We start from the raw sequence: 17,571 nt of genomic DNA on the forward strand, positions 1-17,571 counted from the left end.
TCGCACAACTTTCCCGAAAGCACTGGCCAAACCTGTGGCAACAATGCGAGCAAGAGGATGCTGAGTTTTTCCCTCCTCGGCTCAATAGCTTCATACTCATGTTCCTTGAGACTAAAATGCATAATGTAGAGATATCATTGCAGATGCTGCAAGGAAATGTTTAAATCCAAAGCTAAAATCTGTTTCCAATTAGGTCTCAAAAACAAAAATCCATAGAAACATTTCTGTTTAGATTTGTTTTCTGACATCAACTAAGCTCCCTGTTCAAAATGCCTGAATATACATTTGTGTTTCAGATTTTGCTGTTTGTTTGGGTTATTTTTTGCACATCTATGCAGGAGTGCTTTGAAAATATCTTTTTTTTTCTTAAGAACTGTGTTTCAAACAAGTACTTCAAAGCCGTGACATAAGGGTTAGCATAAAATCACACCATGTTACACTCATTGTCATTTATCACTCTTCAGAGGGCTCACCAACGTCGCTGGAAAGACTCCCAGGAACTTACCAGGAACTGGCAAAATTGTAGACAAGTGATTCATTTCTCTTAACATTTGTGACCCTTTGTGATTTTGGGGATTTTGTTTTGTTTTGTCTCATCGCAAATGGATTATCTGATGCAGCAGCTGGGTGAAGGCCTGGAGGAGAGACATGTATCAGCTTCCACTTTACAAAACGTGGATCAGGCTGCTGCTTCTAGTCATTGTGTCTCAAGAAATCAAACATCCAAATACAGCAGGGCAAAATGGAAAGATTTCTTTATAGCCTCCTGGGCACCAAGAAAATGGTGGCTGATGTAGCTTTACAAGGCTCATAAGAACTGATGCAATGCAACCATACACGTGTTATGACAGTGCCAGCCATGCTATAGATGCCTTTTTCAGGAGCTTTGATTCACTGGATAGCAAGAACAAGATTACTGTAAGGTGATAAGGAACCAGTACCATCACAGGATGGATACCTGGACTGCTAAAGGACCAAAACAAACTTTCCTACAAACTGGATGTGATTATCAGGTATTTTCAGTCTGTCCTTGCCCTCAGACAGGCAAACTGACAGCCATCCAAACCTTCATCCCCATTTGTCCAGCACACTTCAATGGCCTGTATAAAAGGTGACGGGAGTGATGTCACCTGAGACAGTCTCACAGGCCAAGGAGGTCTGAGCATCTCCTCTGACCTGCCCTGCGGCAGAGGCCGCACGGTTCCATGCCCTGGATGCTGCAGGGTGAGGAAAACAGCACTGAACGGTGGGATGGACTTGGCCACTCCGCAGCCTTGAGTTTTCAAGACTTTGGGTGACAAAGAATGTTCCACAACCCCTCAAAGCAGCTCCAGAGATTTTTTGCTGAGTGTAACCTCCAGCCATTGGATCCCATGGTCCACTTTGGTCCGGTGGAACAACCCTGCCCATTAGAAAGCTGCTCAGCACAGCAGTGACTTGTAAGATCAACCTTCTCCCTGTGTCTCCTTCAGATGAGTTGTTATGGAAGAATGATCGTCTGAGTTCCCAGGTGGAGTTTCTAAGACTGGAAGTGAAACAACTTACCAACCCTCAGGAGACCTGGGCTCTTCTGCGGGACAGCCAGAGGAATGGGCTGGGCACAGGTAGGGTACACAGCTTGTCCGTCACGGCAGGAGGTGGCACCTGTGTCCCAGCAGAGCTCCTCCAGTCCTAAGTCATGTGTGCTTCTTGTAATACCCCTGCACCGCTGGCAGACGGATTAATTCAGCGCTTTGGCACATGAGCGAGCTATTTTGGTGATCATTAGTGCACATTGTACACTCCAGGAGGCTGGAACTGGTTACAGACTTTAAAGCCAAGATACAAAAATGCCAGTTCAGTGAGTGGAAAGTCAGGAATATCCTGGGCCTGATTAAACTACTTTTTTTAGAAGTAGTATCTCAGGTCAAAATGAAAGAAGGCTTTTCTTTTTCAATCAGAGCACTCCAGCTCTTTTAGCACATGCTATCAATCTCTTTGAATGGTTTCTATCAGTTATTAACCATTGTAAACCAGCCACGCGTGAAATCTTAAATTGAATCACAGCTGTACTTGTAGTCATCTTGAAATGCAGAGCTCTAAGCTACAAACTTAGAGCTCCAAGCACAAACATTTTAAAATATGATTTTGAATAAATAGAAATCAGTGTATCAGTTTTGGAAAAAATCCTCATGGCAGGTTCACTCTCCTGAATGCTTCTTCGCTGTTTCATTTTTTTTCCTGCAACAATCTTGTCCAAGTCTTTAGTGTCCACAAACCATCCTGCTGAAGCAGTTGACCAAAGAGAGCAGCCACGCTATTCACAAACCTCTTCCAGCTGAGGAACGCACCGGTCATGAGACATCACCCGCACTAGGAAGAACCGCATCAGTACCGTCAGCACACGGCTCTGATCAGTGCTGCACTTCAGAACAATTATGCAGTTGTCCATCATACAAGGAACAAAAGACATATTAAATAGGGCCTGTGTTCAGTTTTATCTTGTACAAAATCTCATGTGGTATAAGCTGGCATATCTATATATAAGCTGGCAAATCTAATCCTTTTTTTGTAGTTCTCAGCATCTTCCTGCTCCTATCTTCCCCTGCCTTTTTATACTTCTGCAGCAGTCATTACATTAACAAAAAGTAGGCATGACTCCTGTGTAATAGAATTTTGCAGTGCTGAGGAGATGGTAATTTAGTTAATTGATTTCCCTCTAAAATGGCCCTGAATCAATATTCCAGCACAGTGCTGGCAACACATAGCTGGCAATGACGTATTGCACTAGCACTTGTGGTCAAACCAATGTCTCGGGTCACTGACTGCAAGGATTTGAAATCCTAGCCCTGATTTAGATGTACACCTCTGAGAAAGAGCCTGATCCACCAGGGCACAAGCTGCTCTCTGGATCTTGCCTGAACATGATTTACAGACTAGTCTGTGTATTTTGGAAAACGTTGTCCATCAGACCATCAGCAAAATGGAAAAGTACTGAGCTGAGGAAGGCAGCGCAGGTACAACTCGATAGAGAAGCTGTTTTGCCTGGCCTGAGACCAAGGATCTGCACTATACCGGGCAATACACTCCATAGAGGGATGCTCACGAAGGGAGAAGGTTTTTGGAACAGCAACATCTACGAGCTCTTCCTGGTGTTCCTCCACAGGGACAGAAAGGGCAAGTCCTTGCTGGGCTTATTGTCATCCATTCTCTTGCTTTTCTAGGAATGAATCTAACATTCTTGAGAAACAGGGTGGTCAGTCTACAGCGCTACCTCTGGTCAAACCACTCATCCCAAAGAAAAACGACCTCTCAGAGGAGCCAGAACCCGGTCCCAGGCATATAACTTGCTGTCAAAGTGTGAAGCACTTCAATAAGTACAGATACGGTTCCAAGATGATTTTAGAAACTCACTAGAGAAGTGACCTTGGGGGCAGAGAACACGTTTTACAGCTAAATCCATCATAATCAGTCAGCTGAGCCTTCTGGGCTGTGTCTCCCTGTAAAACTGGGACACCAGCCTGTGAGAGGGTCTCGGTTGTCCGAAATGGTAGAGACTGTTTGTGGTGACAGGGTTGGGTGCGAGGTCTGGCACGTCCCTCTGCCGCAGGAGCGGGGCCGGTGAGCGGCCAAGGGGAAGAAAAAATGGGAAGGAGAAAAAAAGCTTCGTGTCTGGGGCCTGGATCAATGCAAACAACATAAATTCTGGCTGAGACACCTTCCGCCCGCTGGCTCCTCTGCTTTGAGGCAATTATACTCTGGCTGCAAAATGTCTTTCTTGAGCTGGTGTGGAGCCAACCTCAGAGCTAATCCTTGGCCAGACCTAATTCATTAGTGCAGGGGAAAAGGCTGCAAGCCCTTTTGTTTGGGCTGTGTCACTTTTCATCAAAGAAAGTAGTCCTGCAACTAATATTTTAAGGTCTCTGCTGTCTCAGCAGCCTGTGGCACCACTTCAAGCTTCACTGGGAAAACAGCTGGAGCTGCTGGTCCCATGGAAGTTCCTTCAGGTTGTGGTCTTCTCAAGGGATGGGCAACCTAACTGGCCTCTCCTTGTTCATCCTGCACTCCAGTGCCAACCATCCTGGGGACCTCTGCGTTCCTGCCCACATTAGTCATGAAGACATTCCTTGCACTTACCTCTCCATGAGGCCATGTCTCCACCTGGCTTCAGCCACGCACAAGGGCTGTGTGCTGCATCTGTAATGCAAAGCACAGCCTTGTGCACACATGCAGCCAGCAGCTCCCAGGAGCTCTGTGCACTGGTATTTAGAAAGTTTTCCATAAGACCCAAACCAATGTCTTCTTGTTCCCAGGAAGCTGTTTCCATCACTTCAGAAGTGACTCCTTTTCAGGCTGATCTTCGGCACTTCACAGCTGTTAGACCCTGCTGGGTCTTTGCCAGCACTAATTTTCCTGGGGCTGGTTTGAGCAGAACTGAGATACCAGACTAAGTGGTGTCAAGCAGCCTGGCCAGAGTGGTCTGGCCATTGCCACCCTCACCACCCAGCCCTGTCCCCATACAGCATGTGCTGGAGCTGCCTCCTTGGGAACAAGAAGAAGGTCAGAAGGGGCAAGCCTTGCGTGATCTGTGGAGCAAATGGTGGAGAACTTGAGGAGAAGCTGCAGCAGGTAAGGAGCACATCTATGCTGGGCGGCTTGGCAGTGAGTGGGAAATGCTAGCCACTGTGTGACCTCTGCCATGGCCTCACAGGCTGCAAAGCTTCTGCTCAGGATGCAGAGCAGGATGTAGCCAAGTGACAGCAAGGCTCAGCTGAGCTCACTGTCTGCGAGGAGGTCCCACAGTCCTTGCCCTGGCTGCTCCATCACCTGAGGAGTGGCAGCTCAGCTCCCCTTGCTGATGTACTTATGGAGGTGACTCCAAGTGAAGACCCATCCACCCTCCTCGCTGGCTTGCAAACCATGGGTGCTCAGCAGCTGCGAGGCGGACAGGTGAGCTGCTGCGGTGCCCAGCCTCGGGGCAGAGGTGGGCTGAGCAGCTGGGGGAGGAACGGCTGTTGTTCCGGAATGCCATGCTCTGCCGCTGGACACAGGGATGCCAGAGCTGCTGCTCTTGCCACGTGCAAGCTTAAAACTGGGAAGAAATCCACCTCCCGGACTTGCTTTCCCACTATGAAAAGCATCTCAGCACCCACAAGTCCCCTTCAGAGCTGCCCCAACAGGGGTGCCCGCTCCGCTCCACCGCCGGCTCCTAACCAGAGCCACATACAGGCAGGGGATGAATCTGCTCACCCCTTCCCAAAATGTTTCTCCTTCACAAAGCCTCCAAGTCTGTGCACAAGGATGGGGCTGTGGATGGCAGCTCCGCAGACCGCGGGGCAATGCTGGACAGCCTTGCCCTGGGAGGTTTTGCACCTCGTTTTTGCAGCTGGACAATGGAGCCAACAAAGGGTTAAAGCCGCCCCTCCCCCTGCTCCAGCAACGACTTTTTGAAGGAGCAACATTGGATCTCAGAAAGAGCATTTAGGGGAACAGACAGCCACGAACTCCCTCTGACCTGCTCAATGGAGGGCTAAAATCCCCCCAGCCCACACCCCCCTCCTGCCACTGGTGGATACTTACTGGTAGACCCTCGCTGGGGGTGGGGCTGAAACCAGCCCAGGAGACAATCTCCTCCTTCTCTTGTGTTTTAAAAAGCAGGTGGCTAGGATGCAGGTGCAGGGCTGTGCAATGGCAGGGAGCGAGCCCAGTCGAGCCACATGTGCACCCCAGCACATGCCTCGTGGCGTGGGCAGTGCTGGTGCTGTGGCTGAGGCACTTGCCAGATAACCTGTGGGTTACTTAGGGAGCCCGGTTCCAAACAGATAACCACAGAGATGAGTATGTAGCTGGAAAGCTTGACTCTGCCACCCAGGCAGCACTTCAGCAGGCTCTGCCCGTGTGTGGGGTTGTGGTGGCAGCACCTGCACCCAGCCTTATGCACCCGAGCACCCGCAACAGCAATCACCCCATCCCAGAGGCGCCGTCCCATCCCGGAGCCCCATCCGTTCCCAGGGATCGTTACCAGGAGCTCATGTGTTTGGTTGCAAACAGAGCAGGAGCGGGAGCCAGGCGTTCGTGTTTGTGTGCCTGCAGTTGCTCAGGCAACTCGGGGCCAGCCAAGAGCTGCCAAAACAGCCGGCGGCCAGGGCCGAGCCCACGGCGTGGCTCTCCTGGGGCGGCACAGCCAGCCCAGCCTCCCACTGCTCAGCTGGGCGAGCGGGCGAGGGGCTCTGGCTGCTCGGTGCCGCAGAACACAACCGGACCGGGGGCGTCAGTGCGGACAGGGTTTTATTGCAGAGCCGGGTTACAGCGCGGGTCTGCAGCAGCCCTTGGTTTGGGCTTCGCGAAGGCAGCGGGGGGCCACGGGGGTTCAGGTCAGAGACCTTTGCTGACAGCCAGGCAACACTGAGCTCTCCCAGGGTGCATCCCGAGACTGGGCTGGGAGCATCCCGGCAACACCACAGGGTGTGAGCCTCCGGCGGTGCTGGGCAAGCGGCAAAGCTGGGCAGCCCCGTGGCGAGGGCACCCGTGGGGAAGGCAGAAGGTGGCTGTGGTGTAACTGGTGCAGGGTTAAAGTGGGTCCCCGGGAGGTCTGCAGGGAAGACAGGCTTGCTGTTCCCGGTGGGACTGTTAGGGAGGGTGCCCCGAAAGCTAGGGCTGAGGTAGGGAAGGTCTGGGTGCCAGTGGGGCAGAGGAGCCCTGAGAAGCAGTGTTGTTAGTATGGTGGGGAGCCGGGGGTGACAACACAGGGGGCACAGGAGGGGCTGGGGTGTCACAGCACAGGGCAGGGACAGACGTAGCGCCGCAGCAGAGCACACAGCCCAGTGACTTCCCAATCACATCAGCGCTGGGCGGCCGACATCCCGCCAGCCTGGGGCTGGCCCCAGTGCAGCCCCCCGGGTCCCACGTCATACGGGCATGTCCCAAGGCTGACGCAAGCACCGGCCTCACGGCCGACGCGCAGGGACCGGGGCGGTGGGTGCCATGGGCACCTGTCCCTACTTTTTCACTTTAGCATCGTAGGTGCCCGCATTCTTGTAGGCACTGACGTAGCCGCTGTTGTCCACGATGTTCTCCCGCCCACTCTTGCCCTTGCCCTTGCCGCTCTCATCAAAGCGCTCCTTGTGGGATCCCGTGTACTTGGAGGTGTCCGTCAGCCTCTCCACGGCCCCCACTGTCTTGGCTTTCTGCAGTGGGGAGATGGGACACAGGAGTCAAAAACATACCTCATCCTCTTCATCCATTGCCCCATACAAGCTCCTGCTGCCCACTGAGAACCCTGCTGTGCCCACTGGACCTGTGCAACCCCCAGCCCACCCAGGGCCACGGCATCTCCTGGAAAGTGTCTCTGCTCGGCTGCAGGCAGAGCTCTGTCCTCCCTCCCTCCCCGCCCTCCTGCTCCAAGGCGCTCTTCACTCACCGTGACACCCACATTAATGGGCTCCTTCCCTGCCACCAGCTGGCAGATGGCCTCATACGCCTCCTCTTTGCTCTTATCCTTAAATCTCTTGGGGGCCAGCTCCTCCAGAGCCTTTTTGAACTCCTCGTAGTTGATGACACGAGCTGTCTTCCCTCTGCAAGCACAAAACCCAGGGTGCCATCAGCACGACCTCAGCTTGTGCCTCCAAACAGGGCTGCAGCAGGATGAGCTACATGGGGCTTTGTCCTCCACCAGCCTCGGGCCCCTCGGCCACCTCCAAAATGCAGCTACAGCCAGGGCACTCCCAGCTGGTGACGAGCTCCAGGAGCTTTCCAGACACATGCTCTTAATGTCCCCAGTGCCCAAAACCTCGTCCCTGCATGGGAGTGCCTTGGGACTTGGGTGCTGGTGGCAGGAGGGGACATGCATCCACATCCATTCCCCCTGCTCTCAGGCTCCCTAGGTTGTCCCACACGCTCTCCCCTCTGACAGGCAGCAGTCCTTATCTGGACAAATTCGGAAGGGCGTGCACAGAGCATCTCTCCCACAGGTACCTGGTTCTCATCTCTGGGGCAGCACAGCAACCCACTCTCCTATGCATCAAAAACCTCCCCATGCTCAGACCCTCCTAGCTGTACCAGGGAGGAAGGAGATGCCTGGATAGAGGGTGTGTAGGGAGGAGGCTCTCCACCCATCCTTGCTCCTGCATCCTGGTGCAGAAGATTTGGTGTCACCGTGTCCTCAGGGACCCTGAAAGCAGCCCCAGGTGTCTTTAGCCCTTCAGCTGCCCCTGTGACCTCTGAGGAGCAAAGACTAGACCTCTCACCAAGCTCAGGTGTGGGCTGGCCAGACCGAGAAATGGGCTGTGCCATATCACATGGGACACCCATGGACACCTTCCTCTGCTCCCTACAGCACCTTCTTGCTAGATAGGAACCTGGCAGAACCAGCCAGGCCCACCACAATGCCTGGGAGCAGGAGCAGAAGCACAGCCCCTGCCCCAAAATCTGAACCTCCTCTCCCCCAAATATGGATTAATTTATTACCAGGTCTTGCGAAAGCAGCCACACAAACTCCCTGAAGGCAGGATGCCACAAGGCAGCACCTGCTGCCTCATGATGGAGGGACCATGGATGGCCTGGGCATGTAGCTCGGGTACCACCCCTCCCTGGGAACACCACACCCAGGCACTGTCACCCTGCCCATGCCGCAAGAGCATCCCCAGCCTCTGAGCAGCTGGAGGCCCCAAAAAGCTGAGTCACTTACTTCACCTTGGAGAAGACAATGTCCACGTCGGTGCTGGTGACGCTTTTGCCATCAGTGACTTTGCAGTCTTTGCACAGCTTAGCCCAGTTCTTCCCATTCATTTCTTGCCCCGTAGCCTTGGTGTCGCCATAGATAGCGAATTTGCGGAAGCTCTCCTCCAGGGATGCCATCTCAGCGCTCCCGGCCATGGGGCTGCAGGACGAGGTGCAGAGGGGTTTGTTACCACCCAGGCTCTGGCTGGCAGCACCGGCAGAGCTCAGTTGCTCTGCGAGGGCAGGAGGAGGAGGAAAAAGGCTGGCGAGGGCAGAGGGACCGCAGCAGGAGCGGGGTGTTGTGGGGTGAGAGCTGGCGGCAGCCTCGGACAAGCCCCAAGGCCAACAGCAGAGACGTGTCTTAGGGGATGTAGGTTCCAATTGAGAGCTGTCAGCGGTGAGGCTGTCGGCTCAGGGGCTGGCGAGGAGTGAGCGCATCAGCCTGTCCCCCCGAGAGCACTCTCCAGGAATGACGCAATGCAGCCGCCTTCCTTGTACTCGCCGATGATGAGAAATGGCACTACTGTCTGCCTCCAGCCTAACTCTCCCCTGCCTGCTGGATCTGCCAGCAGCTGCATCGTCCTGCATGGACCTGGCAGCACCCCAACTCTGCAACGTGCCCCACAAAGCTGGGTCAAACACAGTGCCCTGCAGCCTGTGGCACTGGGGTGCCCAGTTGCAGATGGACCTCTGTGTTCCCACACAGAGCTGTGGCCACTGTCCTGCCCCAGCTCCCCGCCCGGCCGTCATCTTGCCAGCTTCACCCTGCCAGCTCAGCATCCCTTGCCACGTGCTGAGCACCCACAGCATCTCAGCCAGGACTGGGCGCAGCGGTACCCAGCTGTGGCTCCAGCACCCCAAGGCACAGAGCGGGTACCTCGCCAGTGCCCAAGCGCAGGGAGCGGGATGGACCCCCACAGGGCCTTGGCGGGAGGCAGAAAGGGGCACGAAGGAGCAGAGGGCTCGGCTGCTGCGCCGCCAGCCCTTGTGCTGCCGGGCAACCGTCGCTAGGGAGGAGCGGTGTTGCCTGGCGACCGTTGCTAGGGAGGAGCAGTGTTGCCTGGCGACTGTCGATAGGGAGGAGCAGTGTTGCCTGGCGACCGTCGCTAGGGAGGAGCGGGGAGGCGGGACACGGCAGCCGCTGGTCCCCGCCTGTCCCCGGGCTCCCGCGGGGTACCCGCCGCCCTGAGCCCCTGAGAAGCCGCCCCGCACCGCACGGCCCCGCACAGCGGAGCTGGGACCTTTCCACCTGGAGCTCGCCGCCCGTGCTTGGTATCAGGTTAGCGGGACCCCCCGACCCGCTCCGCCGCTCAGTCCCCCACTCCCGTGCACCAGCCCCGGGACGGGCAGCTGCCGGAGCCGGGGTCCCGGGGGGTCCCGCTGCCGCCGCGCCCCGGGACCGGGGGGTCCTGGCTCCGCCGCGGCCGCGCTCGCTCCCCCGGTCACTCACCTCCCGGCGCCGCGCTCTGAGGCGGGGGGGGCGGCCGCCGCTGCTTGTTTAAGGCGCCGCCATGGCGACGGGAGGGGCCGCGGGCCGCACCCGCACCGGGCTCCGGGCCGCCCCCTCCCGCCTCCCCCAGGCCGCAGCACGGCCGGGGAGCGCTCTCGGGGCGGGGACGCGGAGCCCGGGCAGCAGCCATGCAACCACCTCTGGCATGCCTTCCACCACCACACGAAGCCACTCCATCACCCCACACGGCCCCATCGGCACGCCACAAGGTCTCTCCATCACCCCACAAGGCTCCACCATCACCCCACAAGGTCTTTTCTCCAGATGACAAGGGCCCTCCATCACCCCACAAGGTCTCTCCACCACTCTGCCACCCCAGGCTTCCCTCTGGCAGCTCCCCTGTGCTCTGCCCCAAAGCCCTGTCCCCTGCCCCACACAGCCAGTGTGCCCTCCCATAGATGAAACAGTCCCTCTTGGTAGGTGACACTAGGGACCAAAGGTCTCTGCTTGGGCTATGGGTACAAATGCCATCTGTCCTGGTGTGACGGCCACCACGGCAAGTGCTTGTCCCCTCTGCATTGCTCAGTGGGACACCCTTGGAGTGACCCTGGGGGCAGCCAGCCACATGCCAGTGCTGCCCACCCTGGCTGCCTGGCTTCCCTGGCCTGAAGCCTGACCACGCATTAGGCTCCAAGGGTGCTGAGGGTTGAAACAGCACCCAAATATTGCAGTTGCCATGGAGCCCCAGCACAACCCACATCACTTACTCACGGCCCCGCCTCAGCTCTTTGACCAGACGCCTCCAATGTCGGCACTCCCCAGCCTCGCTCAGGCGGGCACAGGACGTCCTCCATAACCAGTGGCAGCATCACCAGATGTTCACACTGAGTGGACACAGTGTGCTGTTTGCTGCTGCCATGCTGGTCCTGTGGGTAAATCAGCAGCCTGGGGAGCAAGGCAGCAGCTCAAACACAGGCAGCCTTTGGTACCTCCTGCTCTCTGTCTGCCCTAGGCACTGTGCAGAGGAGCTGCAGATCCAGGATGGACACAGCACACTGAGCTGCCCCAGGAGTTCTGCTCTTGCACCCAGAGCCCTTTGCTTTGGGATATGGCCCCAGCAACAACCTCGCCCTCTCAGCTGAGGGGTACAAGTTCTCTGCTGAGACCTTGCTGCCAGCTTGTGACTGGACAAATCCCTGAGCAACCCACTTATCCTGATCCTGGCTTGGAGCAGAGCCTGGAGACCTCCAGAGGTGACCACCAGCCAACTCAGCAGGTCTGTGATTTGGGGTCATTACCTCCCACCCCAGAGGTGCGTGCCAGGGCTGGTGTCAGAGGATGCAGGCATGTTACAGTACCTGGTCACTTTGGGTGGCCCCAGATGGTCACAGCCACATGAAAGACTCCACTTTGTCATGTCCTTCAACCAACCCTGTGACCCCTCCATCGGCAGGAGCTGCTGTTTCACAGCCCAGCCAGAGGCAGGGTGGCAACCCATGGCTGCCAGCACAGACATCCCGTAGGGGAGCAAGGACAGGTGTGGATGCTTATTTAGTAGGGCCAGACCAGCCTTGCCAAAAAGTGTTTCTCCTCTGTCCATCTTGTCCTGGTAGAGCTCAGACAGCCAGAGAGCCCAGGCACTGCATGGAGGAGGTGGCACCAGGAGGACTCTGTCCTGAACACTCATGCTTTCCACCCTTCATAAAATGTGAAAGCAGGTCCCAAAGTGCAGAGGCTCAGAAGTTACAGTGGTTTGCTGTGAAGTGGGAATTTAAAGCAGCCTCCATCCAGGCCAGCAAAGACCTAGGGCTGTCATCCCACCCTGCAGAAAGTGGGGAAGAGCTGCTCACCTGCTCTCTGCTGTAAGGAGAGGGCAATAACTGCAGCTACCATATCAAGGTGGGTGGTTAAGTCTTGCTGCAGGTACAGCCGTGTCCTTAGCTTGCCCTGCACATCCCCAATGAAGCAGGTGTCTTTGGCCTTATTTCCAGCTTACAGCTCCAGAGAGAAGCCCAAGTAATGCCAGCTGGAGCATCCAGCTCGCAGCAGCTCTGACAGGAGCAGGCAGCACAAGAGGCCAGATTCACCCAGCTGGCAGCAGGCAGGAGCTGAGCTGGAGCTGGGCGCATTGGCAGCTCTTCTGCCAGAGCTCCAGCCAGCCCCAGGGGCTGCAGAACCCGAAGAGCCCAGGGGCGGCACATGGAGAGATAGGCAAGAGGGGGGCACCAAGCCAGGGCTGGCAAGTTGCCCCACAGGGTCAGGTTGAGCAGGTCAGGTTTCGGTTCCTAAGGGCTGGGGTTTGTTGTGCATTTGTTGTCACCATGACAGCCCCGTTGGGATGGAGCACGGTCCTTGGCTGGCTCCTGCTGTTCCTCATACAGTCCGGAAAAGGAAGCCCAGGAGGAGGCTGTGACTTGGTCTGGAGCCCACGGTGTGGGCAGGAGCCAAGGAGGAGGTTGCACAGGTCCTGTGATGTGGTAGAGGATCATGTTCACGGCTCAGTGCTCAGCTCAGCTCAGTCCCCAGGGACCTTTCCCTTTTTGTGATTTCCAACAAGGGTCAGGACATTCCCAGGCTGTCTCCTGTTCCAGGGAGCTTAACGAGCTGTGTAACTTCAGTGTTTTCCTGAGGCACACTGAGGCTCACAGCTCAGTGTCACCAAGACACAGCTTCAAATGCTGGGCTTGTGTTTGCTAGGACCATGCCTATCTCCCCACCTTCACACAGAGTCCTGGCATGCAGCGATAGCTCCAGGGTGCAGCTCAGAGCACACACAAGAGCATGAGTGCAGCCTCTGAGCACCGTCTGCACTCACCCTCTGTCCTCCTTGCCCCTTGCCTCCCCCGGGGCCGGGCACTGCAGGCTCCCCAGAGTCATCTCGTTTCAGTCGCTGGCTCGGCTGCAGCTGGGGTGGGATGAGGTTATGCAGGAACGCTGCTTCTCTATCACAAGTTGCTACAAAACAGAGGGCAGTGTTTCAGAGGTTGTGAAATATGTATACGGTAACCCCAGCAACAGCATGTCCACAAAGCATTAACGGAGCTTAGCTGCAGCTGATGAGCAGCATGATCACAGCGTGCATGTGTGTGCCAGGTGTGCCAGCAGCACGCAGAGCCAAGGGGGATCTGCATGCACAGCACCGGGCAGAGACGAGGGGGCAAAAACCTCTGTCCTCTGGCAGGAGCTTCCTTTTCCCCTCCTGCAACTCAAGGCAGCCCCTTGAGATGCTCTCAGGTTGTGTCAAAAGCAGAGCATAGGAACAGACTCACCAAAAATTGTTTCGCAAAGGAAGTTCCCCTTGACTTCAAAGAGAAAACTAAGAAACTCGAGTCAGGCCTGAAGATGAAAGCAAGCAGGGTGTACATCCCACACCAAGGCTGAGAGAGGAACGTGCTGAGAGGCTCGGTACAGCCCCTGGCAAGTGGTCAGGGACTGTGATTTATGATTTTAGAGGACTCCGGAAAGCTGTCACCATCCTGTAAAGGCTTTGCTTGCTCCTAATAAAAAGCCACAGCATCTCATGGTAGAAACAACTGGTCCAGGGTGCTGCCTCCTGTTGATGGGAGAGTTCGTGCCCTGGCAAACATGTCTTATTTGGTGCTGGAAAAGGTGCTTGGGCATGCCAGACCTCAATGTTTCTGCAGCAATAGGGAGCTGAAGGCACCAGGACTTCTACTGTCACCTTAATCCAGTCAGTAGAAGTACCTTTGATACCTGAACCTGCAGAGTCCCAAAAGGAAAGAAATGAGGTGGGGAAGGAGCGTGCCCAGGCTGCACCTGCCCCTGCTGTGGCCATGCTGGCAGGGTACCAGCTGCCTGCTGTGGAAAACTTCCACAACTTTGTGAGGTACAACACACAGCACCAGGGTCCCAAAGGCATGTGTATCTTGCAAAGCAGCATCTGCAAAAAGCCCTCACAGCCTGAAGCAGCTCAGGTGAGATGCTGACCTTCACTTGCAAAAGTTCATCCTTGCTGGGAACTGAGCTGGGGTAGAGAACAGTTCTCCCAGGAGCTAAAACCATCTCAATCTCACCATTTTCACTCATCAGGTGCCCCATATGCACCTTCAACAGTCCTCCTTTAATGTGGTTGTGGCAAAAACACAAAACCCAGCCACAATCAAACACCACTTGGTACACATGGTCCCACCTGCCATCTGTGAGGTTCAGATCAGGGTCAGACACTGGCAGCACTAGGAGCCTGTCCTGCTAGGGGCCTGGCCCTTCGCTCAGCACCCAGCTGCCCCAACACATGGGTAAAGTATATTTTGCAGTCTTGATTTATTCTGTCTCCTCCAGCACTTGATTTAGTGGAGAAAACGTTCCTTGTCTCAGCTGAAGTCAGGAGAAGGATCATAGAATGTCCTGAGTCAGAAGGGACCCACAAGGATCAAGTCCAACTCCTGTCCCTGCACAGGATGTCTTGCCTGCCCAGAGAAACTTCCAAATCAGGGTCCTCAGGGCATCCTGTTGGCCTCCAACAAAAAGCATGGGCTCCTGCTCCCTGCAGGGAAGCCTGCAGGACAGAACCAGTACAGCCCAGCAGCACGTGGGGCACTGTAGCGGTTGTCGGGGACTCTGGAGGCAGAGACCCTTCTCAGGTGGGTATCCATGTACATGTCAGGGGAATCTGGGGACTATGAGCTGTTTTCAGTAGAACAACAGGAAGGTGAGCCCACCCTGGCAAGGGGGGACAACTAATGTTGAACCTGAGGGAGGGCTCTGTGCTCCTGGAAAGGGTCACGTCCCAGCAAACTGCCAGCAGTGCAGGACACCTCCTTCCTTCCTAGCTTGTGCTCAGAACCCACCACCTTGGGACACGCTGGACATTTCCTTACCTGGAGATGAGACAGAGCAGAAAACATGGCTCCACTCACCTCAAAGCCCACAGCAGCCTTCCTGCAGCACGGTGCACAAGGGGAATGCTGTCAGCCACACACAGGTCAAGGTGCAAAGCCCAGTTACAACATCAGAGGTGCAGGGAAAAATTGGGGGCGGGGTGGGGGGGAGACATCAACTGGGCAGATAAATGAATGACTGCAAAAAAAAAAAAAAAAGGAGGAAACTATTTAGCAAAGGGCATAGAAAATTTTATTGTGGACAGAGCTGCTAAAGAGCTCCATACATGACAAAGGGTAAGAAAACACATAAGATCTGCTCAGGGGGACCTGCTGGAAAGAAATTACTGATGCCTTCTGGGGAGGAGTGACAGCTGGCCTTGGCAAACCCTGAGTCCAGCATTTCTGTGCAGCATGACAGCAGATATGAAGAGAAACAACTGGAAGGACTTTGTCTAACCAGGATCTATCAGGGAGCAGATGGTCTCTGTAGACAAGCCATGCCACGTCTGCTGGTCCAAAAGGGTTGTTCCCACACACACCTGCTTTTCCAAAGGGTCACACCACCGGCAGGTACCACTGGCCACAGCAGCAAGGGAAGCTGCAAGGAGTGTAGCTACAGACCAACCCTTCCTGCAAATTTAGACACAATGACTTAACAGCTACGTGAGACTTCACTTCTGCTGATCAATGGCTCCTATAATTCAGAGTCAAGGCTCCACATTCCAGCTCTTTCAGGAGCCCAAAATCAGATGACAGAGGAGGTCAGTAAGGCAGCTCTTCTTTAAAGAAGCCTGGGGTGAGCGATTGTATCTATGCTGCCTTGCCAGAATTTCCCAAGGACTGTCCCCAGGGAGGGCTCTGCCAAGATGGTCCTGTCTCTGAAACACACTTACCCCATAAACCCTTTAGCAAAGGGAGGATTCTATGAATCCAGCTTCAGCTCTGCAAGGACCAGGTGTTTTCAGGAGCAGCTGCAGCACTTTGCCTTCTTGAAGGCACATGCTGCTTGAAATTCCCACTGCATGGGCACCACACAGCACGGTTTTGGCCAGGTGACAGTGCTGAGGTGCTTTCCAAGGGAGCTGGGCAAGCATTCAGGAGCGCTCCTGGAATGGGCTGCGGCTTTCAACATACAACAGGTGCCCTCCTGCGTCCCTGCTGAAGTGAGCTCTCCAGAAGGAAACGTGTCTGAGCCTAAAGCTCCAGGGGAAGCGGACTTTGTGTGGACCTCAAAGCAGCACATAAGCCAGCATGAGCACTGGGATGACAGGCAACAAGCCAGGCTGGGAAGTGTGTACATCAAAGCTGGGAGTCCAGCCTGCCTGTCCCATGTTGGCTGTGCCCAGGGGACATTTGTCCCCAGATAGCCTGTCCTGCTCTGAACAATTTCTGATGAACGCCTGCAGACTGAGCTAGGTGAGGAACAGCTTAACTTGACTCACACAAGGAAGGACAAAACAAAATAGGGTGCTAACCTGCACCCACCGTCATCTTGGAGAAAGGGTCAGATGTGGTTTTTATGTATCAAAACATTTGGTAGAGCGATAAAGACTTCCCAGGCTTCCCCTTCTGTGCTGATGCACATCTTTGTTCACACACACCAGCATGCAGCACCAGGGGCCTGTCGAGGAATGGTGCAACCAGCCAAGCCAGCTGCTGACTCTCAAGGTGCTGGAGAAGCAGGGGCTGTGCAGGTTACACAGCTGTCAAGTGACAAATCAGGACAGGCACATCCATGATGGTGGCAAGACCCACTGGCATGTGTGCATAGCTGCTATCCCAGGCTCTGCAGTCAGCTGGCTGCTGGGCAGATCTGGGCTGGCTGGCAGCCTCAGCACTCAGCCAGGAACTTGGAACACGGAATGCTGCCTGGGGAAGCAAGAGGGCAGGGGAAGCTGAGGTGTCACTCTCTGCTTCTCACCACCAGCACAGGGTGCTGTGACTTGAGGCACTGGCTCCATGCCCCAGTGTCTGTACTGCAGAAAAATCCCGCAGCAGACTCCAGGCTTGGCTGTGGACTAATGCGGATCCGGCAGCCCAGGAAATGGAAAAGTTTCAGGACTTGCTGTATCCCAGAGGTTCTGATGAGAAAGCTGAGCGGTGAGGCACCCCAGGCTGCTGGGAAGGAAGAGCAGGTCAAACCATGCTGCCTTACAGAGGACATGCTGGTGGAGTGGGCTTGAGAGTGCACAGTAGAAAGCGGTATAGGGACAGGGCAATCCTGAGGTTAATCCCTGACCACCTGCTGAAGCTCCTGCACATGATCCAAAGACTGACAGGGTGTAGAGAGATGGGAAACTTAGTTTTGAAGGTGCAGGGAACAGTGGAGATGAAGCCTTGCTCTTCCCCACACACTCCCAGAAAGTCACTGCAGTGTACAGAGGGCCAGGAGGAGACAACCCTTTCCTATAGAAAATACTCAAGTTGTCTCTAGCAACACGCCTACCTCAGGTTTGCCACCTTATTGCCTCTTGCCCTTGGTCAGGTAGCAAGAAATGTCTTGCTGCAGTCTGATATCAAGCACACAGTGCAAGGATGAGGCCCTCAGCACTCCTTGGAGTATTAATGCTGCAGTCCCGAACC

The 17,571-nt window shown here is 55.2% G+C and overlaps 1 protein-coding gene across 1 annotated transcript; it reads right to left on the reverse strand.

Annotated features, from left to right (window-relative positions):
• Nucleotides 1–6,977: 6,977 nt before the first annotated feature.
• TPPP3 (tubulin polymerization promoting protein family member 3) lies at nt 6,978–8,853 on the reverse strand (the record flags this gene model as incomplete). The annotated part of the gene is made up of 3 exons (XM_080351949.1): nt 6,978–7,166; nt 7,400–7,553; nt 8,666–8,853. The coding sequence occupies 3 exons, from the start codon at nt 8,851–8,853 to the stop codon at nt 6,978–6,980; spliced, it is 531 nt and encodes a 176-aa protein (XP_080208075.1).
• Nucleotides 8,854–17,571: the final 8,718 nt, after the last annotated feature.

This window comes from Nesoenas mayeri (genome assembly GCF_963082525.1).
Source record: "Nesoenas mayeri genome assembly, chromosome: 12".
In the NCBI taxonomy this organism is placed as follows: domain Eukaryota; kingdom Metazoa; phylum Chordata; class Aves; order Columbiformes; family Columbidae; genus Nesoenas; species Nesoenas mayeri.